The following is an 18,285-nucleotide window of genomic DNA, read 5'->3' on the forward strand; positions in this document are numbered from 1 at the left end:
GTATTTGACTGTATTATAGCAGATGTGTTACCAGGGGCTTTGCTGTGAAATAGACTCTTGAATAGCTGAGTCCTGGATGTTTTCTGATCCGTGGCTCAAACATGGCCTTCAGCACTGAGTTTATTTCCCCTGAGCAGTTTCCTGTCCGTGCACGTCTGGGGCCATGATTAAATGTAATGTTCTCAGTGAATGTGGAAATCCTTCATTGTATCCTCTAGGGCTGCATAACGATTATATTTATATATAATATAAAGTATTTACATACAGATCATTTTAAAATATATAGAGTGATTATTTGCAAAAACAGATAACTTAATTTTTTTATTTTCTTGAATCATGTTTTTGTTGTGTTTCATTATTGTGTTTATTATTTTTTAATCAAAACAACACAACTGCCGTTAAAAAAACATGATTATCTGTAATCTGTTTTTACAAATGAACTCTATACATGAAATATATACATATGTGTGTATTTATGTATACATAATAAATCTACACACTACACACACATATACAGTAGTATGTAAACATAAACTTTGATTTTGAATCGATTAATCGTGACTAATCGTTTTGCTGCCCTAATATTGTCTCGTATGTAAACCTTAAACCTGGCAAAATGATCTTCATCTTGTGTGGAGTCTGAAGCAGCAGCATCATTGCTCTGTCAGTCTGGGCTGGAGCGGATGACCAGGCCCCAGTCTCGCTCCATCTTGATGAAGCCGTCCGGCTCCGGCTCCGGCCTGCTGTGTTCCCCCGAGCTCTGTCTCAGGATGAGGTTAGGCAGCAGCGTGACCGCTTCAGTCTGGATCTGAGCTTCGTCCTCCAGACCTAACAGGCCCGTCAGAGGGATCTTCAGTTCTCGTCTCTCTGGGCTCCAGTCCAGGAATATCTGTGCTTGGTCTTGGTCGTCTGGCTCATCCTCACAGGCGTTCACGGTGTGCTCTTGTGTCTGGTATGGGCTGCTCCGGGCTTGGACGGCGGCCGGCAGCACGATGCCGTACTCTGTGGCCTCACTGTGCTGCAGCTCCTGCGGCTCAGAGTCCACGCTCACAGAGTCCTCCTCGTCCGGTAACAGAGCGAGCTGCTGAGCGTAACCCACCGGCTGCGGCTCTGGAGCCTGAGCACCCGCCGCTGACCAGTCCTCACCACACACCAGCTGAGGCACAGCTGACTCCTCTCCCATTTTGACTATGTTAACAATGATTGTTGGAGGCTTTTCTGGCTGGAGAGTGTGAAGCCTTTGACTCATATCAACCACCTGCTGAAACGACAGGAGTACAGTGTTATAATGTGATCAAAACTACTGATGATATGACTCCCATCCTCAAATAAAGATCTATTCTGAAACCCTTCTGTGATAATACTGTAATCATAGGCATCTATTCGAAAGTATGGGGTTAGTAACAAAAAGTGTTTTATGCTCACCAAGGCTGCATTTATTTAAGTAAAAATACAGTAAAATTGTGGAATATTATTAATATTTTAAATAACTCTAATATATGTGAATCTCTATTAAAGTGTAATGTATTTCTGTGATGCTCCGCTGTATTTCCAGCATCATTCCTCCAGTCTTCAGTGTCACATGATCTTCAGAAATCAGAATAATATGATGATTTACTGCTCGAGAAACATTTCTGATTATTATCAATGTTGAACACAGTTGTGCTGCACAAAATATTGGGGGAAACAGAGATACAGTTTATTTTTCAGGATTCACAGATGAATAAAAAGTTTAAAAGAACAACTTTTGTTTGAGACAGAAATATTTCGTATAACACTTTTGATCAATTTAATGCATCCATGATGAATAAAAGATTGTACTGACCCCAAACTTTTGAATAGTATTGTCTACCAGACATTAGTTGCATTAGCTGCAAATGATTCTTTTGTTCAGTAGGGATGCATTAGGTTATTCAGAAGTGACAGTAGAAGCATTCACAACATCATTTCTGTCCCAGCCTGTCTGGATCTCTGTTATCTAGTCAAACAAGCCCATCCTCAGTTCTCTGTGAGATTGTGCCGTCTGAATATGGTGTGATTTAGGTGTGTGTGTGTCTGTTTTAATACCGTGCTCTTGGGCAGTCTCTGTCTGTGGTCAGTGATGTAGCAGTGAACGAGTCCCCCGAGCACAGCGAGGACACACAGACAGAGCGCAGACGGCAGCACGCCGCCCAGCAGAGAAGACAGCAGCTGGTCTCTGAACGGGTCTACAGCAGGAGAGAAACACCAGCGGGTTACACACACTCACACCGTCTGCAGACTCATGCATGAGGAGGTCCAGCTCCGAGCGCGCTGGGAAAACACCTCAGTCACAGACAAGCGTTGTGCACCAGCTGATAAAACGACAGACTTCCTCAACTCGTCCTGTCAGTCACAGACTGCTCAAACCTGTTCGCTGCCCAGTCTGAAAGTGAAAAGGCTGATGGAGCTGGGTTACCTTTGGGCGTCTCGACGCACTGCCGCTCGCTGGGTTTGAAGGCCAGAGGCCGAGACTCCGACTGCGCCTGGACCCTCACACAGATCTGGCTGGAGAAGTCCAGAAGGCCCAGCGTCACGTTCCCAGTTTTAAGCATCATGTAGGCCTGGCAGAGCGACAAAAGAGCATGTTTGGCTAAGTGAGTGAGCGAGTGTTCTTCTGCTCACTCTTTTGGAAATATAGTATTTTCCTATTAGATACTGACACAATCTGTATTGTTAAAAGCACTGTATAGATGAAGGTGACTGGACTCACTGTGTTACCGCTCCTGCCGTTGAACACAGAGACGTTATAGATCATGTGTGGGAAGATCTTCCACAGTGACTTCTCTTTCTTTGTCCTCTTGGTTCTCCATCTGAAGGGCCCCTTGATGGTGACGTTTATGTAGTTCTGCAGCACGCTCAGCTCCAGCAGCGGCGCGCCGAGGATCGCTGCGAGACAGAGATCCATTAGAAGCTAATCATTTGCTTTTATGAGGGTCAGAGCACGATATAAACACCTGACATGATGAGTTCATGACAGACCTGCTCCAGAACAGCTGAAGTATCTGATAAATAGTTTCGTGATAAATCATGAGTCACAACATTTCAGAAAAACCATGCTGACAGGTGAAAGGGTGTTGCAGGGTTGGGCGTTGATGTTGAATTAGAAATATCTCTATATAGCTCACTCTAAATGAATTTCATGTATGTGGAACACCTCTTTTATGTGGGTTTTACTGCATTTACTTTCCAAATAAACACCCTATTGCTGCAATAGGCGGGACGAGTGTACGGCTTGTAAAACAAGCGCAGGTCTTTGTTGGAAGATGTTTTGGTAGCTCAGATTTCTCTCTGTTGACGATTGTGACACGGCGCATAAAAACTGAAACGTCTTAGCAACACATATTTGACATCCGGCACAACGTGCAGTCAGCTGGTCATAATCACAAAATAAACACAATAACCTAGTGGTTGTCCATTATCTCAATTATTATTACATGAAAAGATTGATTTAAGTTCAATTGTATTATACACCAGAGGAAAGGCAATGTGCAAAGCTGAACTGATCGACCGGATTATTTCGCAGTCATGACCGGCTGACTGTGTATTATCCTGCTAATAACACTGTTACTTAGCAAATGAATAAATATGTGGACGTCAATTCTTGATCAAATGTATTGCAGTGATTTTCGGAAAAGGCAGGGACTTCGTTCTGTGCATCAGGGCGGAGTTTAATGATTTGCCATGAACAGTGGACAATAGTCAGAAATATCTGAATACGGCACCTGTTTGTTGTGTCATTATTGTTTCATGTTTCACAGTGTTATTACTGGCATCAATTAGGAATACAAACGAGTCATTTCCAAATCTAAGGAAGTAGAACCTGTATGTACAGTAATTATATCCACCATAATCACTAGAGTTCTTCTTACTCTTGTTACTTCTTACATTAGTGAGGCAGAGAGATTGTGAAAGCTTTTTACACAGTCTGAATGTGCATGTTTTATAGAAAGTTTACTAACAATGATGGCATTAACTGGTATTTTGGCAGGAACTATCTTTACTATGGTAAAAAAGAGATGGACTGAAATTGTCTGAACATTCACATACATACAGTGTCAAGCTTATCATTATTCATCTTCATACTGCTATTCTCTATTTATCTAGGCTTAAATAAACAATGATGAACAAACTACAAAAACATCCATCCATCCATCCATCCACAATCTCAGAAAAAATGAGCACCAATTGTACCTTTATGGCTACAACAGCTTGTCACTGGGTCAGAGCCCTAATAGAGACACCTTTACCTTTTTTACCCTTAAAGAGTGGGTAAAAAGACAGGGTCACGTATTACTACTGTAAGGTATGACTATGCACCATTCAGGCATAAAGAAAGTACAGTGGTGGTTGTCTGTGTGAGGGCTCTCCCTCAGTGACAAGCTGCTGTAGCTCTATGAAGGTTCAATGAAGCTGTTTGTGTCTGGCAGCAGCTCATCAGAAGGCAGGGCACTCACTGTGGAGCGCAGGGCTGAAGCGGCTCGTGCTCTCGGTCCACACAGACTGTGTGTTTGCACTGACAGCCCTGACTCTGGCATAGTATTCCTCCTCCAGGTTAAAAGTCTCCTGAGACACATCACACTCGTTCTGTGTGACGGAGGAGCAGTGCTCCACACGCCTCCACCTCACCCGCTCAGAGCCGCTCTCCTCCTCATCACCGTATCTGCAGGACAACACAAGACCTCACGTCACATCAACAGCTCTGGGAAGCACAGCACCTCCAGAACATTGTGTGAGATATCTTCTTTCTCCACTAACGTCTCTGTTCTTCATCATGTTTTAAGTGTCAGCGGATGACATAGGCCTATCTGCTATATATATATATATATATATCAGTCTATTATACTGTATATACGTATTATAGTATTTACAACACTTTGTTAATGAATGCTACATCATACTGCAGTATTAACTACTGATAAACTGTAATAAATACTGTAATAAACTGTAGTGGACTGTAATAAAATATTCCCTTTAGTCGAGAAAACTTAGTACAGTTTTGAGTAAAGTAATTTGCATATATTACTATAGTTGTTATTTTACCACAGCCACTATAGAATAACCACAACACAGTAATTCAAGTTCTTTACTGTAGTATGGTTCAAAAACACTATAGTATTTAATATAAACTACTATATTTTTTCGTCTGGGACATGTCACCTGCGGAGGATGCAGCATTCAAAATGAGATGCATCTATTTAAGCAGGGTTGTTATAGCTAACTAATACTAAAACCATAAAAAAAACATTTTGTTGCTTAAAATATAATAAATATTAGCTGAAATTAGTGCTGTCAAATGATTAATCATGATAAATTGCATCCAAAATAATATTTTTTTTTATTTTTTACATAATATAGCCTATGTGTGTACTGTGTATATACTATATATATATATATATATATATATATATATATATATATATACATGCATGTATATATTTAAGAAAAATATCTTGTTTATATATAAAATATTTATATATGATGTCAACTATATGAATATAAATACATGTAAATATTTTCTAAACATATGCTGTATGTGTGTATTTACATAATGAATATCCACAGTACACACATATATGATCAAAAAACAAAAGCGTATTATATGTTCTAATGTTTCAGGCTGAGAGTGTGTGGTTCTCTGTGGTCACTCACAGGGCGTACTCCACAGTGTAGATGGTGTCACGAGGAGGTCCTGCTCCTGGCGTCCACCTCACAGTGTTCCTCAGGTTCTCTGAGTAGAAGTGGACATGACGAGGCTCAGGCGGTCGCTCGACCGATGACGCTGCAACACAACAGAACAACAGCTGCTCTCCAAGACCGTGCTAAGCGTTTGAAGTTCGTCTCATCTTATTGAACTGTACCCAGTTTTCAGAGCTTCATGGCATCAACAGGAAAGGCACTGAAGTTTCAGGCATTGTTAAAATAAATCAGATTTCATAAAACCACAGGACGGTGCACAAAAGAGAATCTGCTTCCTTTTGTTTATGAAGCTGGTGTAAAAAAAAATAAAGCATCAATGTGTAAATGTAAAATAGCAGGAGGTTCTTAAAAGTGCTGCAGTCATTATATGAGTACATGCTTCAATGTGAAAACACATGTTTGTGGATGCTATTTTATTATGCTCTGTAATACATCCATTTGTGGGAAAGATAAGATTTGACTGTCATAAAACAGGAAATGAACAGCTTTCTTGAAATAGCTCCAGATAGTCTTGAAATGACCGATTAACTGATTTCTAATGTGTATCCTTATTAAGCAATCACACATGACATTATAATTAAAATAAGAAATATAATGTCATAAATATCATGGCTGGGAAAGACTTAGAGGTTAGACATAGGAACAGGAGAGTTAAATTATTAGAAAAAAAATCAAATAAAGAAAAAAAAAATTCACAGACTCATGTGTTGAGAGTGAAAAGAAAGATTTTTCTACTGACCTGATGTTCTTGTCCAGAGCAAACAGAGTGCGATCACTAAAACGGTCTCCATCGCTGCAAACTCTCCGTCGTTCTCATTCTGTCTCTCTGCTCCCGCTCTGATCTCAGGTGTGTGTCACTCAGGTGTGTGTGTGTCACTCAGGTGTGTGGCAGGCGCACTGCACTGTTACTGCAGCGCCGGTGGGCGGGGCCTAACCAGCACCAGCCAACCGGTGAAGAGGGAAGGATTCCAAGTTCTGTAATACCAACGCGACCTGATTAATATTCATGAGTTACGCCCTCCTGTTGTTTTCTTCAAAACTTTAAACCCTTCAGATCTGGACTTTTTCACATCAAATTTTTTTAATCCACTTGATATTTGCTCTTCTCCAATATAGAACTGAGTCTAAAATTCAAGATGTGTACCGACTCATATTTTTATTAGATTTGTCCACTATAATGGACGGCAGGACTGAAGCGCTTTTGTGTGTGTTGCTGTGTATTCAACATGTTATGTGTGTAACACTTCACTTTGTAAATGACAGCGCTGTTCATCGCAGCGTTAGTAAGTGTTTTTCTCCTTCAGTGTGTGGTATGACAGTGGACTGGTTATACAGGTGTGACTTCATTACCTAATGTTTAATACCCCAGTAGACGAACACATACATTGGTCAGGCATGACAGAATGCTTTCAGCACTGAACACTAACTCAATTGACATAGTTTGTGAATGGTATCCAGCAGTGGTCTGTACTGTTTTTGGTTCAGACCTGCTTTTTTTCTGTGTATCTTATTTATTTATTTGTAATATTCTGTAACACCCTGTGCTGTTCTGTGTCCTTCTATATGCAGCAGTGCATTATGGTCATATGCACTGATCTATAATATCATATATGTCGTTTTCCGTAGCTGGCAGTCCTTTTCCTTTACTTGTGCTTAGCTGACAGTTTCACTTCCTCTATTACCCATTTAAACATTAGGGCTGTGATGATAAATTGATGCAGAATTGATTTGTGGATGGATTTTGAGATCTTCTGAATGCATTGCGAAGAAGAGCTGAAGAGCATTTGTGTGTTCGACTGAGCCTGTACTTTCTCCTCGGCTCAGAATGCTTTTATGATGTCTGTTTCTAAAGCATGCAGTGCCATCTGCTGTTCAAAACTAAGCTCAGGATCGACTTGAGAAAGAGTCGCAATGCGTTCAGAAAATCTAAGAGTCGATGCCGAATAATTTCTTGATTTGCAATGCTTCGATTTATTTTCCCAGCTCTAATAAATATGCCACACACAATGAAGATATGAACCTTGAGTGAACAACACTATTTGTGTCTGTGTCATTCTTGGTCCTGGGTAGCCTACCCGCTTACTGTGCTTCATCACTCAACCAGATTAGATCTTCTCAAGCACTTTATTTTAGCAGTCGGGGGCTCGTCCGGGATGGGGAGGCCCAAGACTGAGCAGAACAACTAAAGCGTGCCAGAGATCAGGGAAGGACCTACAGTAAAAGGAGTTAAGTGTTTTTGGATATTTCTTGAAGGAAATATGGTGCTTAGCCCTGTAGGATCCTGTTGGTATCTAATAAAGAGATGAGATTGGTTATAATCTCTAAATATAGAACCAAAATGTATGACTTATGGCTTTCCTTAAACCTTGAGTGAACTACTGTATGCGGTGTTCTCACACAAATGTTGTTTGATAATGCATTGAGTTAGTGTTCAGTGCTGAAAGCATTCTGTCATGCCTGACCAATGTATGTGTTCGTCTACTGGGGTATTAAACAGAGCGGTTAAGTAAAAGATACGATAAGCTGTTATTACTCTCGGTGTCGATGTGATCCTTTTTTCAAAAGCAACAAACTACACTCTTTGTGTCTGTGCCTTGGTCCCAGGTACCTGCGTTTCTTTGCTCCATCGCTAAATCAATTAGTTGATTAATTTTTTTTTTATTTATCAAAAAAAAACCCGTACCTTTAAAATAGACACATTCATAAACCATGTAGCATACAGGAGAAAGCAAAACAGAAAATAAAACAAGAGTAAAATAAAATGTTAACAAATAAATCTGTACAGAGACAAGTATACAAGGAGTGTCATATTTTGTAACACAAATGATTTAATAATCTTTGATAAAAAAGGCATTTCTTTCAGGAGGTTTATTGATTTTTCGATTACTTTGATCTAGTATTATCTCGAAAACACGACAGAAACCGGAACCATCGTTGTGTAACTGTGTTTGTACCGTCGGAGTGTTTCCGGTGGCGCACCAGCTTCCGGTTTGTCTCTGGCGCTAGTTTTCTGTTGTGTTCGCATGAGCGTCTAATTCATCCAAACACACATACACTTCAGTCATGAACATCTGAATGAACATCCGAGTCTGTGCAGTCCTGTTCTGCTGTCGTTATGGCGGGCCCAATGGAAAGCCAGCTGCAGAGTATCTTTGAGGATGTAGTGGTGGGTGATCATTACATTCATTTAAACAAATATAATGTCTCATATAACGTACAGCACGTCCAGACAAGACTCTTTTATCAAACGAATATATCACAGGATAAACATTTAAACTTGTAATGCTTGTTTGTTTACGTCAGAAAACTGAGGTGATTGAAGAGGCGTTTGCTGGGTGAGTAAACAATAAACACGACCGAATACACACCTAACGGATGAAGAGACTCAGTATGTATGTGTGTGTGTGTGCGCGCGCGCGTCTCTCTCTCTCTCTCTCTCTCTCTGTGTGTGTGTGTGTCTCTGTGTGTGTTATATATGTGTGTGTGTGTGTGTGTTATATATATGTGTGTGTGTGTTATATACATATGTGTGTGTGTGTGTGTCTGCAGTATGTTTATGGACAGTCCGGAGGATGAGAGGACCAAGCTGGTGAGCTGTTTAGGAGCGTTCAGACAGTACTGGAGCACTCTTCCTCAGGTCAGCTCTTCTTCATCTTCACACACGTGTTCCTCAATCACACTTTTATGGCTCAACTTGAATACACCCTGAGTTATAGTATTAGTTTACAGCTACTCACTTTCCCATATTTATTATTTCTTCCTAAAGGCAGTGAGAGTGGATGTGTTGTGAATACAGGAGTCACATGACCGTGTGTGTGTGTGTGTGTTTGTGTTTGTGATGTCACTGCAGGAGTCACATGATCCGTGTGTGTGTGTTTGAGTGTGTGATGTCACTGCAGGAGTCACATGATCTGTGTGTGTGTGTGTGTGTGTGTGTGATGTCACTGCAGGAGTCACATGATCTGTGTGTGTGTGTGTGTGTGTGATGTCACTGCAGGAGTCACACGATCAGTGTGTGTGTGTGTGTGATGTCACTGCAGGAGTCACAAGATCAGTGTGTGTGTGTGTGTGTGATGTCAGTGCAGCAATCACATGATCTGTGTGTGTGTGTGTGTGTGTGATGTCACTGAAGGAGTCACACGATCAGTGTGTGTGTGTGTGTGATGTCACTGCAGGAGTCACAAGATCAGTGTGTGTGTGTGTGTGTGATGTCAGTGCAGCAATCACATGATCTGTGTGTGTGTGTGTGTGTGATGTCACTGAAGGAGTCACACGATCAGTGTGTGTGTGTGTGATGTCACTGCAGGAGTCACACGATCAGAGTGTGTGTGTGTGTGTGTTGTGTGATGTCACTGCAGGAGTCACATGATCAGTGTGTGTGTGTGATGTCACTGCAGGAGTCACATGATCAGTGTGTGTGTTGTGTGATGTCACTGCAGGAGTCACACGATCAGTGTGTGTGTGTGTGTGTGTGTGTGTGATGTCACTGCAGGAGTCACACGATCAGTGTGTGTGTGTGTGTGTGTTGTGTGATGTCACTGCAGGAGTCACATGATCAGTGTGTGTGTGTGATGTCACTGCAGGAGTCACATGATCAGTGTGTGTGTTGTGTGATGTCACTGCAGGAGTCACATGATCAGTGTGTGTGTATGTGTGTGATGTCACTGCAGGAGTCACACGATCAGTGTGTGTGTGTGTGTGTGTGTTGTGTGATGTCATTGCAGGAGTCACACGATCAGTGTGTGTGTGTGTGATGTCATTGCAGGAGTCACACGATCAGTGTGTGTGTGTGTGATGTCACTGCAGGAGTCACATGATCAGTGTGTGTGTGATGTCACTGCAGGAGTCACATGATCTGTGTGTGTGTGTGTGTGTGATGTCACTGCAGGAGTCACATGATCAGTGTGTGTGTGTGATGTCACTGCAGGAGTCACATGATCAGTGTGTGTGTGTGATGTCACTGCAGGAGTCACATGATCAGTGTGTGTGTGTGTGATGTCACTGCAGGAGTCACATGATCAGTGTGTGTGTGTGATGTCACTGCAGGAGTCACATGATCAGTGTGTGTGTGTGTGATGTCACTGCAGGAGTCACATGATCAGTGTGTGTGTGTGATGTCACTGCAGGAGTCACATGATCTGTGTGTGTGTGTGTGATGTCACTGCAGGAGTCACATGATCTGTGTGTGTGTGTGATGTCACTGCAGGAGTCACATGATCTGTGTGTGTGTGTGATGTCACTGCAGGAGTCACATGATCAGTGTGTGTGTGTGTGATGTCACTGCAGGAGTCACATGATCTGTGTGTGTGTGTGTGTGTGATGTCACTGCAGGAGTCACATGATCAGTGTGTGTGTGTGATGTCACTGCAGGAGTCACATGATCTGTGTGTGTGTGTGATGTCACTGCAGGAGTCACATGATCAGTGTGTGTGTGTGATGTCACTGCAGGAGTCACATGATCTGTGTGTGTGTGTGTGATGTCACTGCAGGAGTCACATGATCTGTGTGTGTGTGTGTGTGTGATGTCACTGCAGGAGTCACATGATCAGTGTGTGTGTGTGATGTCACTGCAGGAGTCACATGATCAGTGTGTGTGTGTGTGATGTCACTGCAGGAGTCACATGATCTGTGTGTGTGTGATGTCACTGCAGGAGTCACATGATCAGTGTGTGTGTGTGTGATGTCACTGCAGGAGTCACATGATCAGTGTGTGTGTGATGTCACTGCAGGAGTCACATGATCAGTGTGTGTGTGTGATGTCACTGCAGGAGTCACATGATCAGTGTGTGTGTGTGTGATGTCACTGCAGGAGTCACATGATCAGTGTGTGTGTGATGTCACTGCAGGAGTCACATGATCTGTGTGTGTGTGATGTCACTGCAGGAGTCACATGATCAGTGTGTGTGTGTGATGTCACTGCAGGAGTCACATGATCAGTGTGTGTGTGTGTGTGATGTCACTGCAGGAGTCACATGATCAGTGTGTGTGTGTGTGATGTCACTGCAGGAGTCACATGATCAGTGTGTGTGTGTGATGTCACTGCAGGAGTCACATGATCAGTGTGTGTGTGTGTGATGTCACTGCAGGAGTCACATGATCAGTGTGTGTGTGTGTGTGTGTGATGTCACTGCAGGAGTCACATGATCAGTGTGTGTGTGTGTGTGTGTGATGTCACTGCAGGAGTCACATGATCAGTGTGTGTGTGTGTGTGTGATGTCACTGCAGGAGTCACATGATCAGTGTGTGTGTGTGATGTCACTGCAGGAGTCACATGATCAGTGTGTGTGTGTGATGTCACTGCAGGAGTCACATGATCTGTGTGTGTGTGATGTCACTGCAGGAGTCACATGATCAGTGTGTGTGTGTGTGTGTGATGTCACTGCAGGAGTCACATGATCAGTGTGTGCAGTGGATCGTCCGCTTCATTCACAGTCAGCACAGCCCCAAACGCATCGCCTTCCTCTATGACTGTCTGGCCATGGCTGTGGAGACCAGTCTGCTTCCTCCCAGGTAAACACACCTCGAGGTTTGACATCATGCTGAGGTTAGTCTATTAGTGTATAACTACTACTGTAAAAACAAAGTAGTAGTACACACAAATTGTATCCTCTCTAAAACAAGTCATGTTATGCACACACATGCATTGTCATCCATGCATCGAAATGTACTAAGATATGACCACTCGGCTCATTTATGGCCAGGGATCGGTCTAATATAAGGGAAGAGCTATTGCCTAATTCCAAATAAATAGATTATGATCCACAAATAAATGTAAAGTAATGAACAGAAATTCAAGATCTTCAAAATGTGAAATATTCAAAATCGCGATTCCTAGATTTCTAAAAAATAAACATGAAATTCTAATTACCCATAAACTCACAAAAATCGTCCAGCCCATTTTAGAGTTAATAAGCATGGTGTGTAGTAGTACCTTCTTTCTACAGTACTAGTCACAGCCAGAAGTCAAGCTGCAGCTGAAGTCCTCACTGATGGAGAGAACTGGATCCGGTCAATCACGACTCTTGACTGTGTAACGCTGTTTTCCAGAATGGTGTGTCAGGCTCTGGTCAGCTCTGACAGTCTGGAGTGGGAGAGGACTCAGCTCTGGGCTCTGACCTTCAAACTCATCCGCAAAATCATCGGAGGAGTCGACTACAAGGTGAGAAATAAACTCTGCTGAAAACTGCAATCCGGTAATGCTTTGCATTGCATGCCATAGTTTTCCAGTAAAAGTGTGTTTTAATGAGTTCACAGATTGGCATCCGAGTTATTTTGTATAATGCTTTTCAAAGCACACATTGTTTCCAAGCAGCTTTACAGAAAATCATTATATTAATGTATAAAACCCCTTAATGCCTAATGTGCCACGTTTAGAGCTGGCTGATAGTAGTTTAACATTTGTGATGATATAAACAACAAATAGTTGAGATTTGCTATGTAGTATGTCACATTTATTATGTGAAGGAAAGCAGGATATATTTATAATAGATGAAAGTTGAAGGTTTTCATTTGTAATGTGGTAAGATTTTGATCATATAGCTGATCTGTAAGCAGTTAAAGACCTGAAGAGTTGTTGTTATAGCTGTGTTACTTGCAGAAAACAAGTTATCATTTACTCTGTGTGACTCTTTACGCTCTCTTCTCTGTGGATGTTCAGGGCGTGAGGGACCTGCTGAAGGCCGTGTTGGACAAGATTCAGACCGTCCCAAACTTCATGAGCTCGGCTGTGGTCCAGCAGCTGCTGGCAGCTCGAGAAGTACGCTTCTCCACAGCATGACACACTGATGATGGCCCTTCTAGTGTTTCCTGGTTGTGATTGACTGGGATGCAAACTCCTCACCTTTCAGTGACAGCTCACTGTTTTATATGGCTGGGAAAATAAATAGATGCATCACGAATCGAGAAACGATTCAGCATCGATTTTCCGAACGCATGGCGATTCTTTCTCGAGTGGATCCTGAGCTTAGTTTTGAACAGCAGATGGTGCTGCATGTTTTAGAAACAGACACACACTTGAACCTGAAATAATCATTCATAAAATTCAAAAAGGTTGAAGCGGATTACAAGGGTGTTCCCAGATCCAGTGAGAATGAAAGAACCGGGGGCGGTTACATAAACGGTTTAGACTAGCCTTAAAAAGTCAATCATCTATAAGCATTGCTGTCTAATCAGTTAATATAGTCTTAAATAGCCTGCATAGCACTTCATATTTTATAACATGGGATTTTGACCAAGTATATTCAGGCTTGAGTTTTGTAAAATGTCACAACTAGATGTTTTGTGTGTGTATGTATGTGTGCGTGAAAAATTACAGTTATGGACATATATGGTAATAAATAAATAAAAATACCTTAAAGGAACTACAAATGAGCATGTAAAGCAGATATCTTTAAGAGAGCACTTCTCACTTCACCTGTTTGGATTCATCTTCCTGTGTGAAGGTGGTGGAGTACATACTGGACCGCAACGCCTGTCTGCTGCCGGCGTACTTCGCTGTGACGGAGATCAGGAAGCTGTATCCGGAGGGCACGCTCTCACACTGGGTAACGCTCTTCAGACTGCTGATGTAAAGCAGTGTGGATTCATCATCAGTTAATGACACCCAACCCTCTGCTTCTTCCAGCTGTTGGGCAGCCTGATATCTGACTTCGTTGATAGTTTCAGACCGACTGCCCGTATTAACTCCATCTGCGGTAAGACACGTTCACACATCCTCGTCTCATGTTGTGTGGAAGATGTATCCCATGAGCCTCTGCGGCAGTGTCACATGTCAGAATGTGTTTCAGGGCGCTGCAGTCTTCTCCCAGTGGTTAATAATTCTGGGGCCATTTGTAACTCGTGGAAACTGGACCCGAGCACTCTGCGCTTCCCGCTGAGGGGGATGCTGCCCTATGATAAGGTACCGCTCTCGACCTCGCAGAAAAACACTCACGGTCATGTTTCATCCAACATCAAGAGGAAACTTATAGGAGGAGCATTAAGATCATGTAAAATCATGGATGGTTACAGACACATAACTCTAATCCAAGCACAGAGAGTCTATGGACAGGATTAATAAAGAAAATGATTTTTTATTACACATTCTTATAAATAAAGTTTCCACAAGGGGGTTCTCATGGTTGCCATGTCAGAAATATTTCTGGTTCCTCACAGAATCTTTCAGGGACCGCTTCCTAAAATAAATGTTTTTTTCTTGGCGTGAAGAACATTTTAATAATATACAAACCTTTTTTGACTATAAAGAGAAACTCCATTATTTATACATTTATATTCTGGATGGAAGAATCGAGGCCAATAAACAGCCTTACTTTACTTTAGGACTGCAGAGTTTGGAAAAACTAATTTTAATATTTCGTTTTTCTAAAATACTTATTGCAATATAAAAAAAAATAATAATAAAATTGTTTGGAGCATGAACCATTTTTTTTGTTGAAAAAATGTGGGTGTACTCATTACATGAACCAACTCAAACCTTTCCTTGAAGTAAAAAAAAAAAAAAGTCTCAGTTTTCCAAGGCACATTCCTACTGTTTCTGACACATTCAATATAAATAAAGTATAAAAAAAAAAGTTATTTCTTTTTTGTGTGTGTTTATTTAATCAGAACAGTAAACAAAATGTAGTGCAATTAAACTACTATTATAAACTGAAAATAAATTATATTGTAGAAAACTGTAAAATTACAGTACTAAAACTTACATATTAATTTTTTAAAGGGTAAAACCATCAAGCTGTTATTTTGGATGCTTGTTGGCAAATAAATATATACAGAGCTGGTTTTTGTCACTTAATTGGCAACATATTATTTAATTAAAAGCATTTGTGATTTGACTATATGTATACGTTAGGGGTGTAACGGTTCACAAAATTCACGGTTCTGTTCGATACAATACACTGGTGTCACGGTTCGGTTCGGTACGGTTCGGTACGTTTTAGATACAGCAAAAAGAAAAAAATGGCAGATAAATTTCCTTGATTTTTAAAAAATGTTTTATTTATTAAAACTAACACAGTATGTTTTTTTTTTTTTTTACATTGAACAATGATGGAGCTATTCTTTACCCATCTTCTATGGTGTTTTCTTAGCAGCATACTGTATAAAACAAAAACAACTCCTTATAAAAAAAAAAATGAAAATGTTATATTAGTTATGAACAAATACAAAGATGTAACTTTTTATATGGAACTCTATAACTCTTTATATTGAGTGTGTTTTTACTCAATTGGTTCTCTATAGGGCTTATGTTTTTGGAACAAAGCAGGAATTACGGTCTGTCTGAAATGGGCTCGTGAAGGAATATTGTAACGGGGCTCAATTACATTAAGCATGTTCTTAAAACCTACGTTTTCCACTACAGAGTAAGGTGCTCGCTCACTCAGTACGCGCTGAAGGCTCGTTGCAAAATGGCCAATGCGTTTAACAGACCAGAAATAGAAGATCCTCCAATAACCAACAGGTCTGGTGTTTGGGTGCACTTTGGATCCCCTGTAAGCTATAATGGTGATGATAGAATCAATGGTAAATAGTAAGGTCTCATATCCGCGGCTATAACGTAAATGTAGCCTACCAATCGCCGTGGTGACGTCTTTTGCCCTGTTTGAATCCGTTGGAAATGTCTGTCTAAATGCTGCGGGGATAGTTTGTTGTGTGTATGTTTCTCCTTTTTTTCGTCTTTTCCCAGATACTGACACACTAAGGTGATGTCGGCGTAAATGAGTTGACATGTTTCAAGTATTCCCGCTGGTGTTTTTTTTTGTATTCCCGCTGGTGTACCCTAGATGTGACATATCGTTGTTTTTTTTATCCACCACTCTCTTGCCATCACCATTATAGCTTACAGGGAATCCAAAGTGCACCCAAACACCAGACCTGTTGGTTATTGGAGGATCTTCTATTTCTGGTCTGTTAAACGCATTGGCCATTTTGCAACGAGCCTTCAGCGTGTATTACTGAGTGAGCGAGCGCCTGACTGAGTAGCCTAACATAAACATATAAGTTGGTGTTTTTTTCTTCTTCGGGGATGTCAGGGGCGTTGCCTGTTACGTCGTTTGGGTTATTGGGCTACCTTGTTGAACGCATATCATTATATTTCACAATTTTTTTTATTTTCCAAATATAATTAATTAGTCCAACGAACCGTTCGGTCCATAATGCGTACCGCGTACCGAACCGAAAGCCTCGTACCGAACGGTTCAATACGAATACGCGTATCGTTACACCCCTAGTATACGTATATATGACTATAATGATACATATGGCAGTATCATTTATATATATATATATGTGTGTGTGTGTGTGTATGTATGTGTATATACAGTCGTGGCCAAAAGTTTTGAGAATTACATAAATATTAGTTTTCAAAAAGTTTGCTGCTAAACTGCTTTTAGATCTTTGTTTCAGTTGTTTCTGTGATGTACTGAAATATAATTACAAGCACTTCATACGTTTAAAAGGCTTTTATCGACAATTACATGACATTTATGCAAAGAGTCAGTATTTGCAGTGTTGGCCCTTCTTTTTCAGGACCTCTGCAATTCGACTGGACATCATCTCAATCAACTTCTGGGCCAAATCCTGACTGATAGCAACCCATTCTTTCATAATCACTTCTTGGAGTTTGTCAGAATTAGTGGGTTTTTGTTTGTCCACCCGCTTCTTGAGGATTGACCACAAGTTCTCAATGGGATTAAGATCTGGGGAGTTTCCAGGCCATGGACCCAAAATTTCAACATTCTGGTCCCCGAGCCACTTAGTTATCACTTTTGCCTTATGGCACGGTGCTCCATCGTGCTGGAAAATGCATTGGTCTTCACCAAACTGTTGTTGGATTGTTGGAAGAAGTTGCTGTTGGAGGGTGTTTTGGTACCATTCTTTATTAATGGGTGTGTTTTTGGGCAGAATTGTGAGTGAGCCCACTCTCTTGGATGAGAAGCAACCCCACACATGAATGGTGTCAGGATGCTTTACTGTTGGCATGACACAGGACTGATGGTAGCACTCATCTTTTCTTCTCCGGACAAGACTTTTTCCAGATGCCCCAAACAATCGGAAAGGGGCTTCATCGGAGAATATGACTTTGCCCCAGTCCTCAGCAGTCCATTCACTATGCTTTCTGCAAAAGATCAATCTGTCCCTGATGTTTTTTTTGGAGAGACATGGCTTCTTTGCTGCCCTTCTTGACACCAGGCCATCTTCCAAAAGTCTTGGCCTCACTGTGCGTGCAGATGCGCTCACACCTGCCTGCTGCCATTCCTGAGCAAGCTCTGCACTGGTGGCACTCCGATCCCGTAGCTGAATCCTCTTTAGGAGATGATCCTGGTGCTTGCTGGACTTTCTTGAAGCCTTCTTTACAAGAATTGAACCTCTTTCCTTGAAGTTCTTGATGATCTTATAAATTGTTGATTTAGGTGCTTAGTAGCCACAATATCCTTGCCTGTAAAGCCATTTTTATGCAACGCAATGATGGCTGCACGCGTTTCTTTGCAGGTCACCATGGTTAACAATGGAAGAACAATGATTTCAAGCATCACCCTCCTTTTAACATGTCAACTCTGCCATTCTAACCCA

The 18,285-nt window shown here is 41.4% G+C and overlaps 2 protein-coding genes across 5 annotated transcripts in view; one reads left to right on the forward strand and one right to left on the reverse strand.

The window, feature by feature from the left end:
* Positions 1 to 246: 246 nt before the first annotated feature.
* Positions 247 to 6,671, reverse strand: LOC132107360 (interleukin-20 receptor subunit alpha-like). Its single transcript, XM_059513588.1, has 7 exons — positions 6,458 to 6,671; positions 5,671 to 5,800; positions 4,476 to 4,681; positions 2,732 to 2,907; positions 2,438 to 2,582; positions 2,068 to 2,207; positions 247 to 1,261 (listed from the first exon to the last, which is right to left on the reverse strand). The coding sequence occupies exons 1-7, from the start codon at positions 6,507 to 6,509 to the stop codon at positions 665 to 667; spliced, it is 1,446 nt and encodes a 481-aa protein (XP_059369571.1). The 5' UTR covers positions 6,510 to 6,671; the 3' UTR covers positions 247 to 664.
* Positions 6,672 to 8,676: 2,005 nt separating this feature from the next.
* med23 (mediator complex subunit 23) overlaps positions 8,677 to 18,285 on the forward strand; it is a 79,690-nt gene continuing 70,081 nt past the window's right edge. For 2 of the 4 annotated variants that reach the window (XM_059513355.1, XM_059513356.1), the window contains exons 1-9: positions 8,677 to 8,884; positions 9,022 to 9,053; positions 9,268 to 9,355; positions 12,104 to 12,228; positions 12,766 to 12,877; positions 13,376 to 13,474; positions 14,160 to 14,261; positions 14,342 to 14,411; positions 14,505 to 14,617. In XM_059513355.1, the coding sequence (XP_059369338.1) occupies positions 8,834 to 8,884; positions 9,022 to 9,053; positions 9,268 to 9,355; positions 12,104 to 12,228; positions 12,766 to 12,877; positions 13,376 to 13,474; positions 14,160 to 14,261; positions 14,342 to 14,411; positions 14,505 to 14,617 (792 nt within the window). In that variant the 5' untranslated portion in view covers positions 8,677 to 8,833. The remainder of the gene's footprint in view (positions 8,885 to 9,021; positions 9,054 to 9,267; positions 9,356 to 12,103; positions 12,229 to 12,765; positions 12,878 to 13,375; positions 13,475 to 14,159; positions 14,262 to 14,341; positions 14,412 to 14,504; positions 14,618 to 18,285) is intronic. The other 2 variants (XM_059513357.1, XM_059513359.1) reach the window with 1 other exon arrangement.

Source organism: Carassius carassius, chromosome 27 (genome assembly GCF_963082965.1).
Source record: "Carassius carassius chromosome 27, fCarCar2.1, whole genome shotgun sequence".
Taxonomy (NCBI): Eukaryota; Metazoa; Chordata; class Actinopteri; order Cypriniformes; family Cyprinidae; genus Carassius; species Carassius carassius.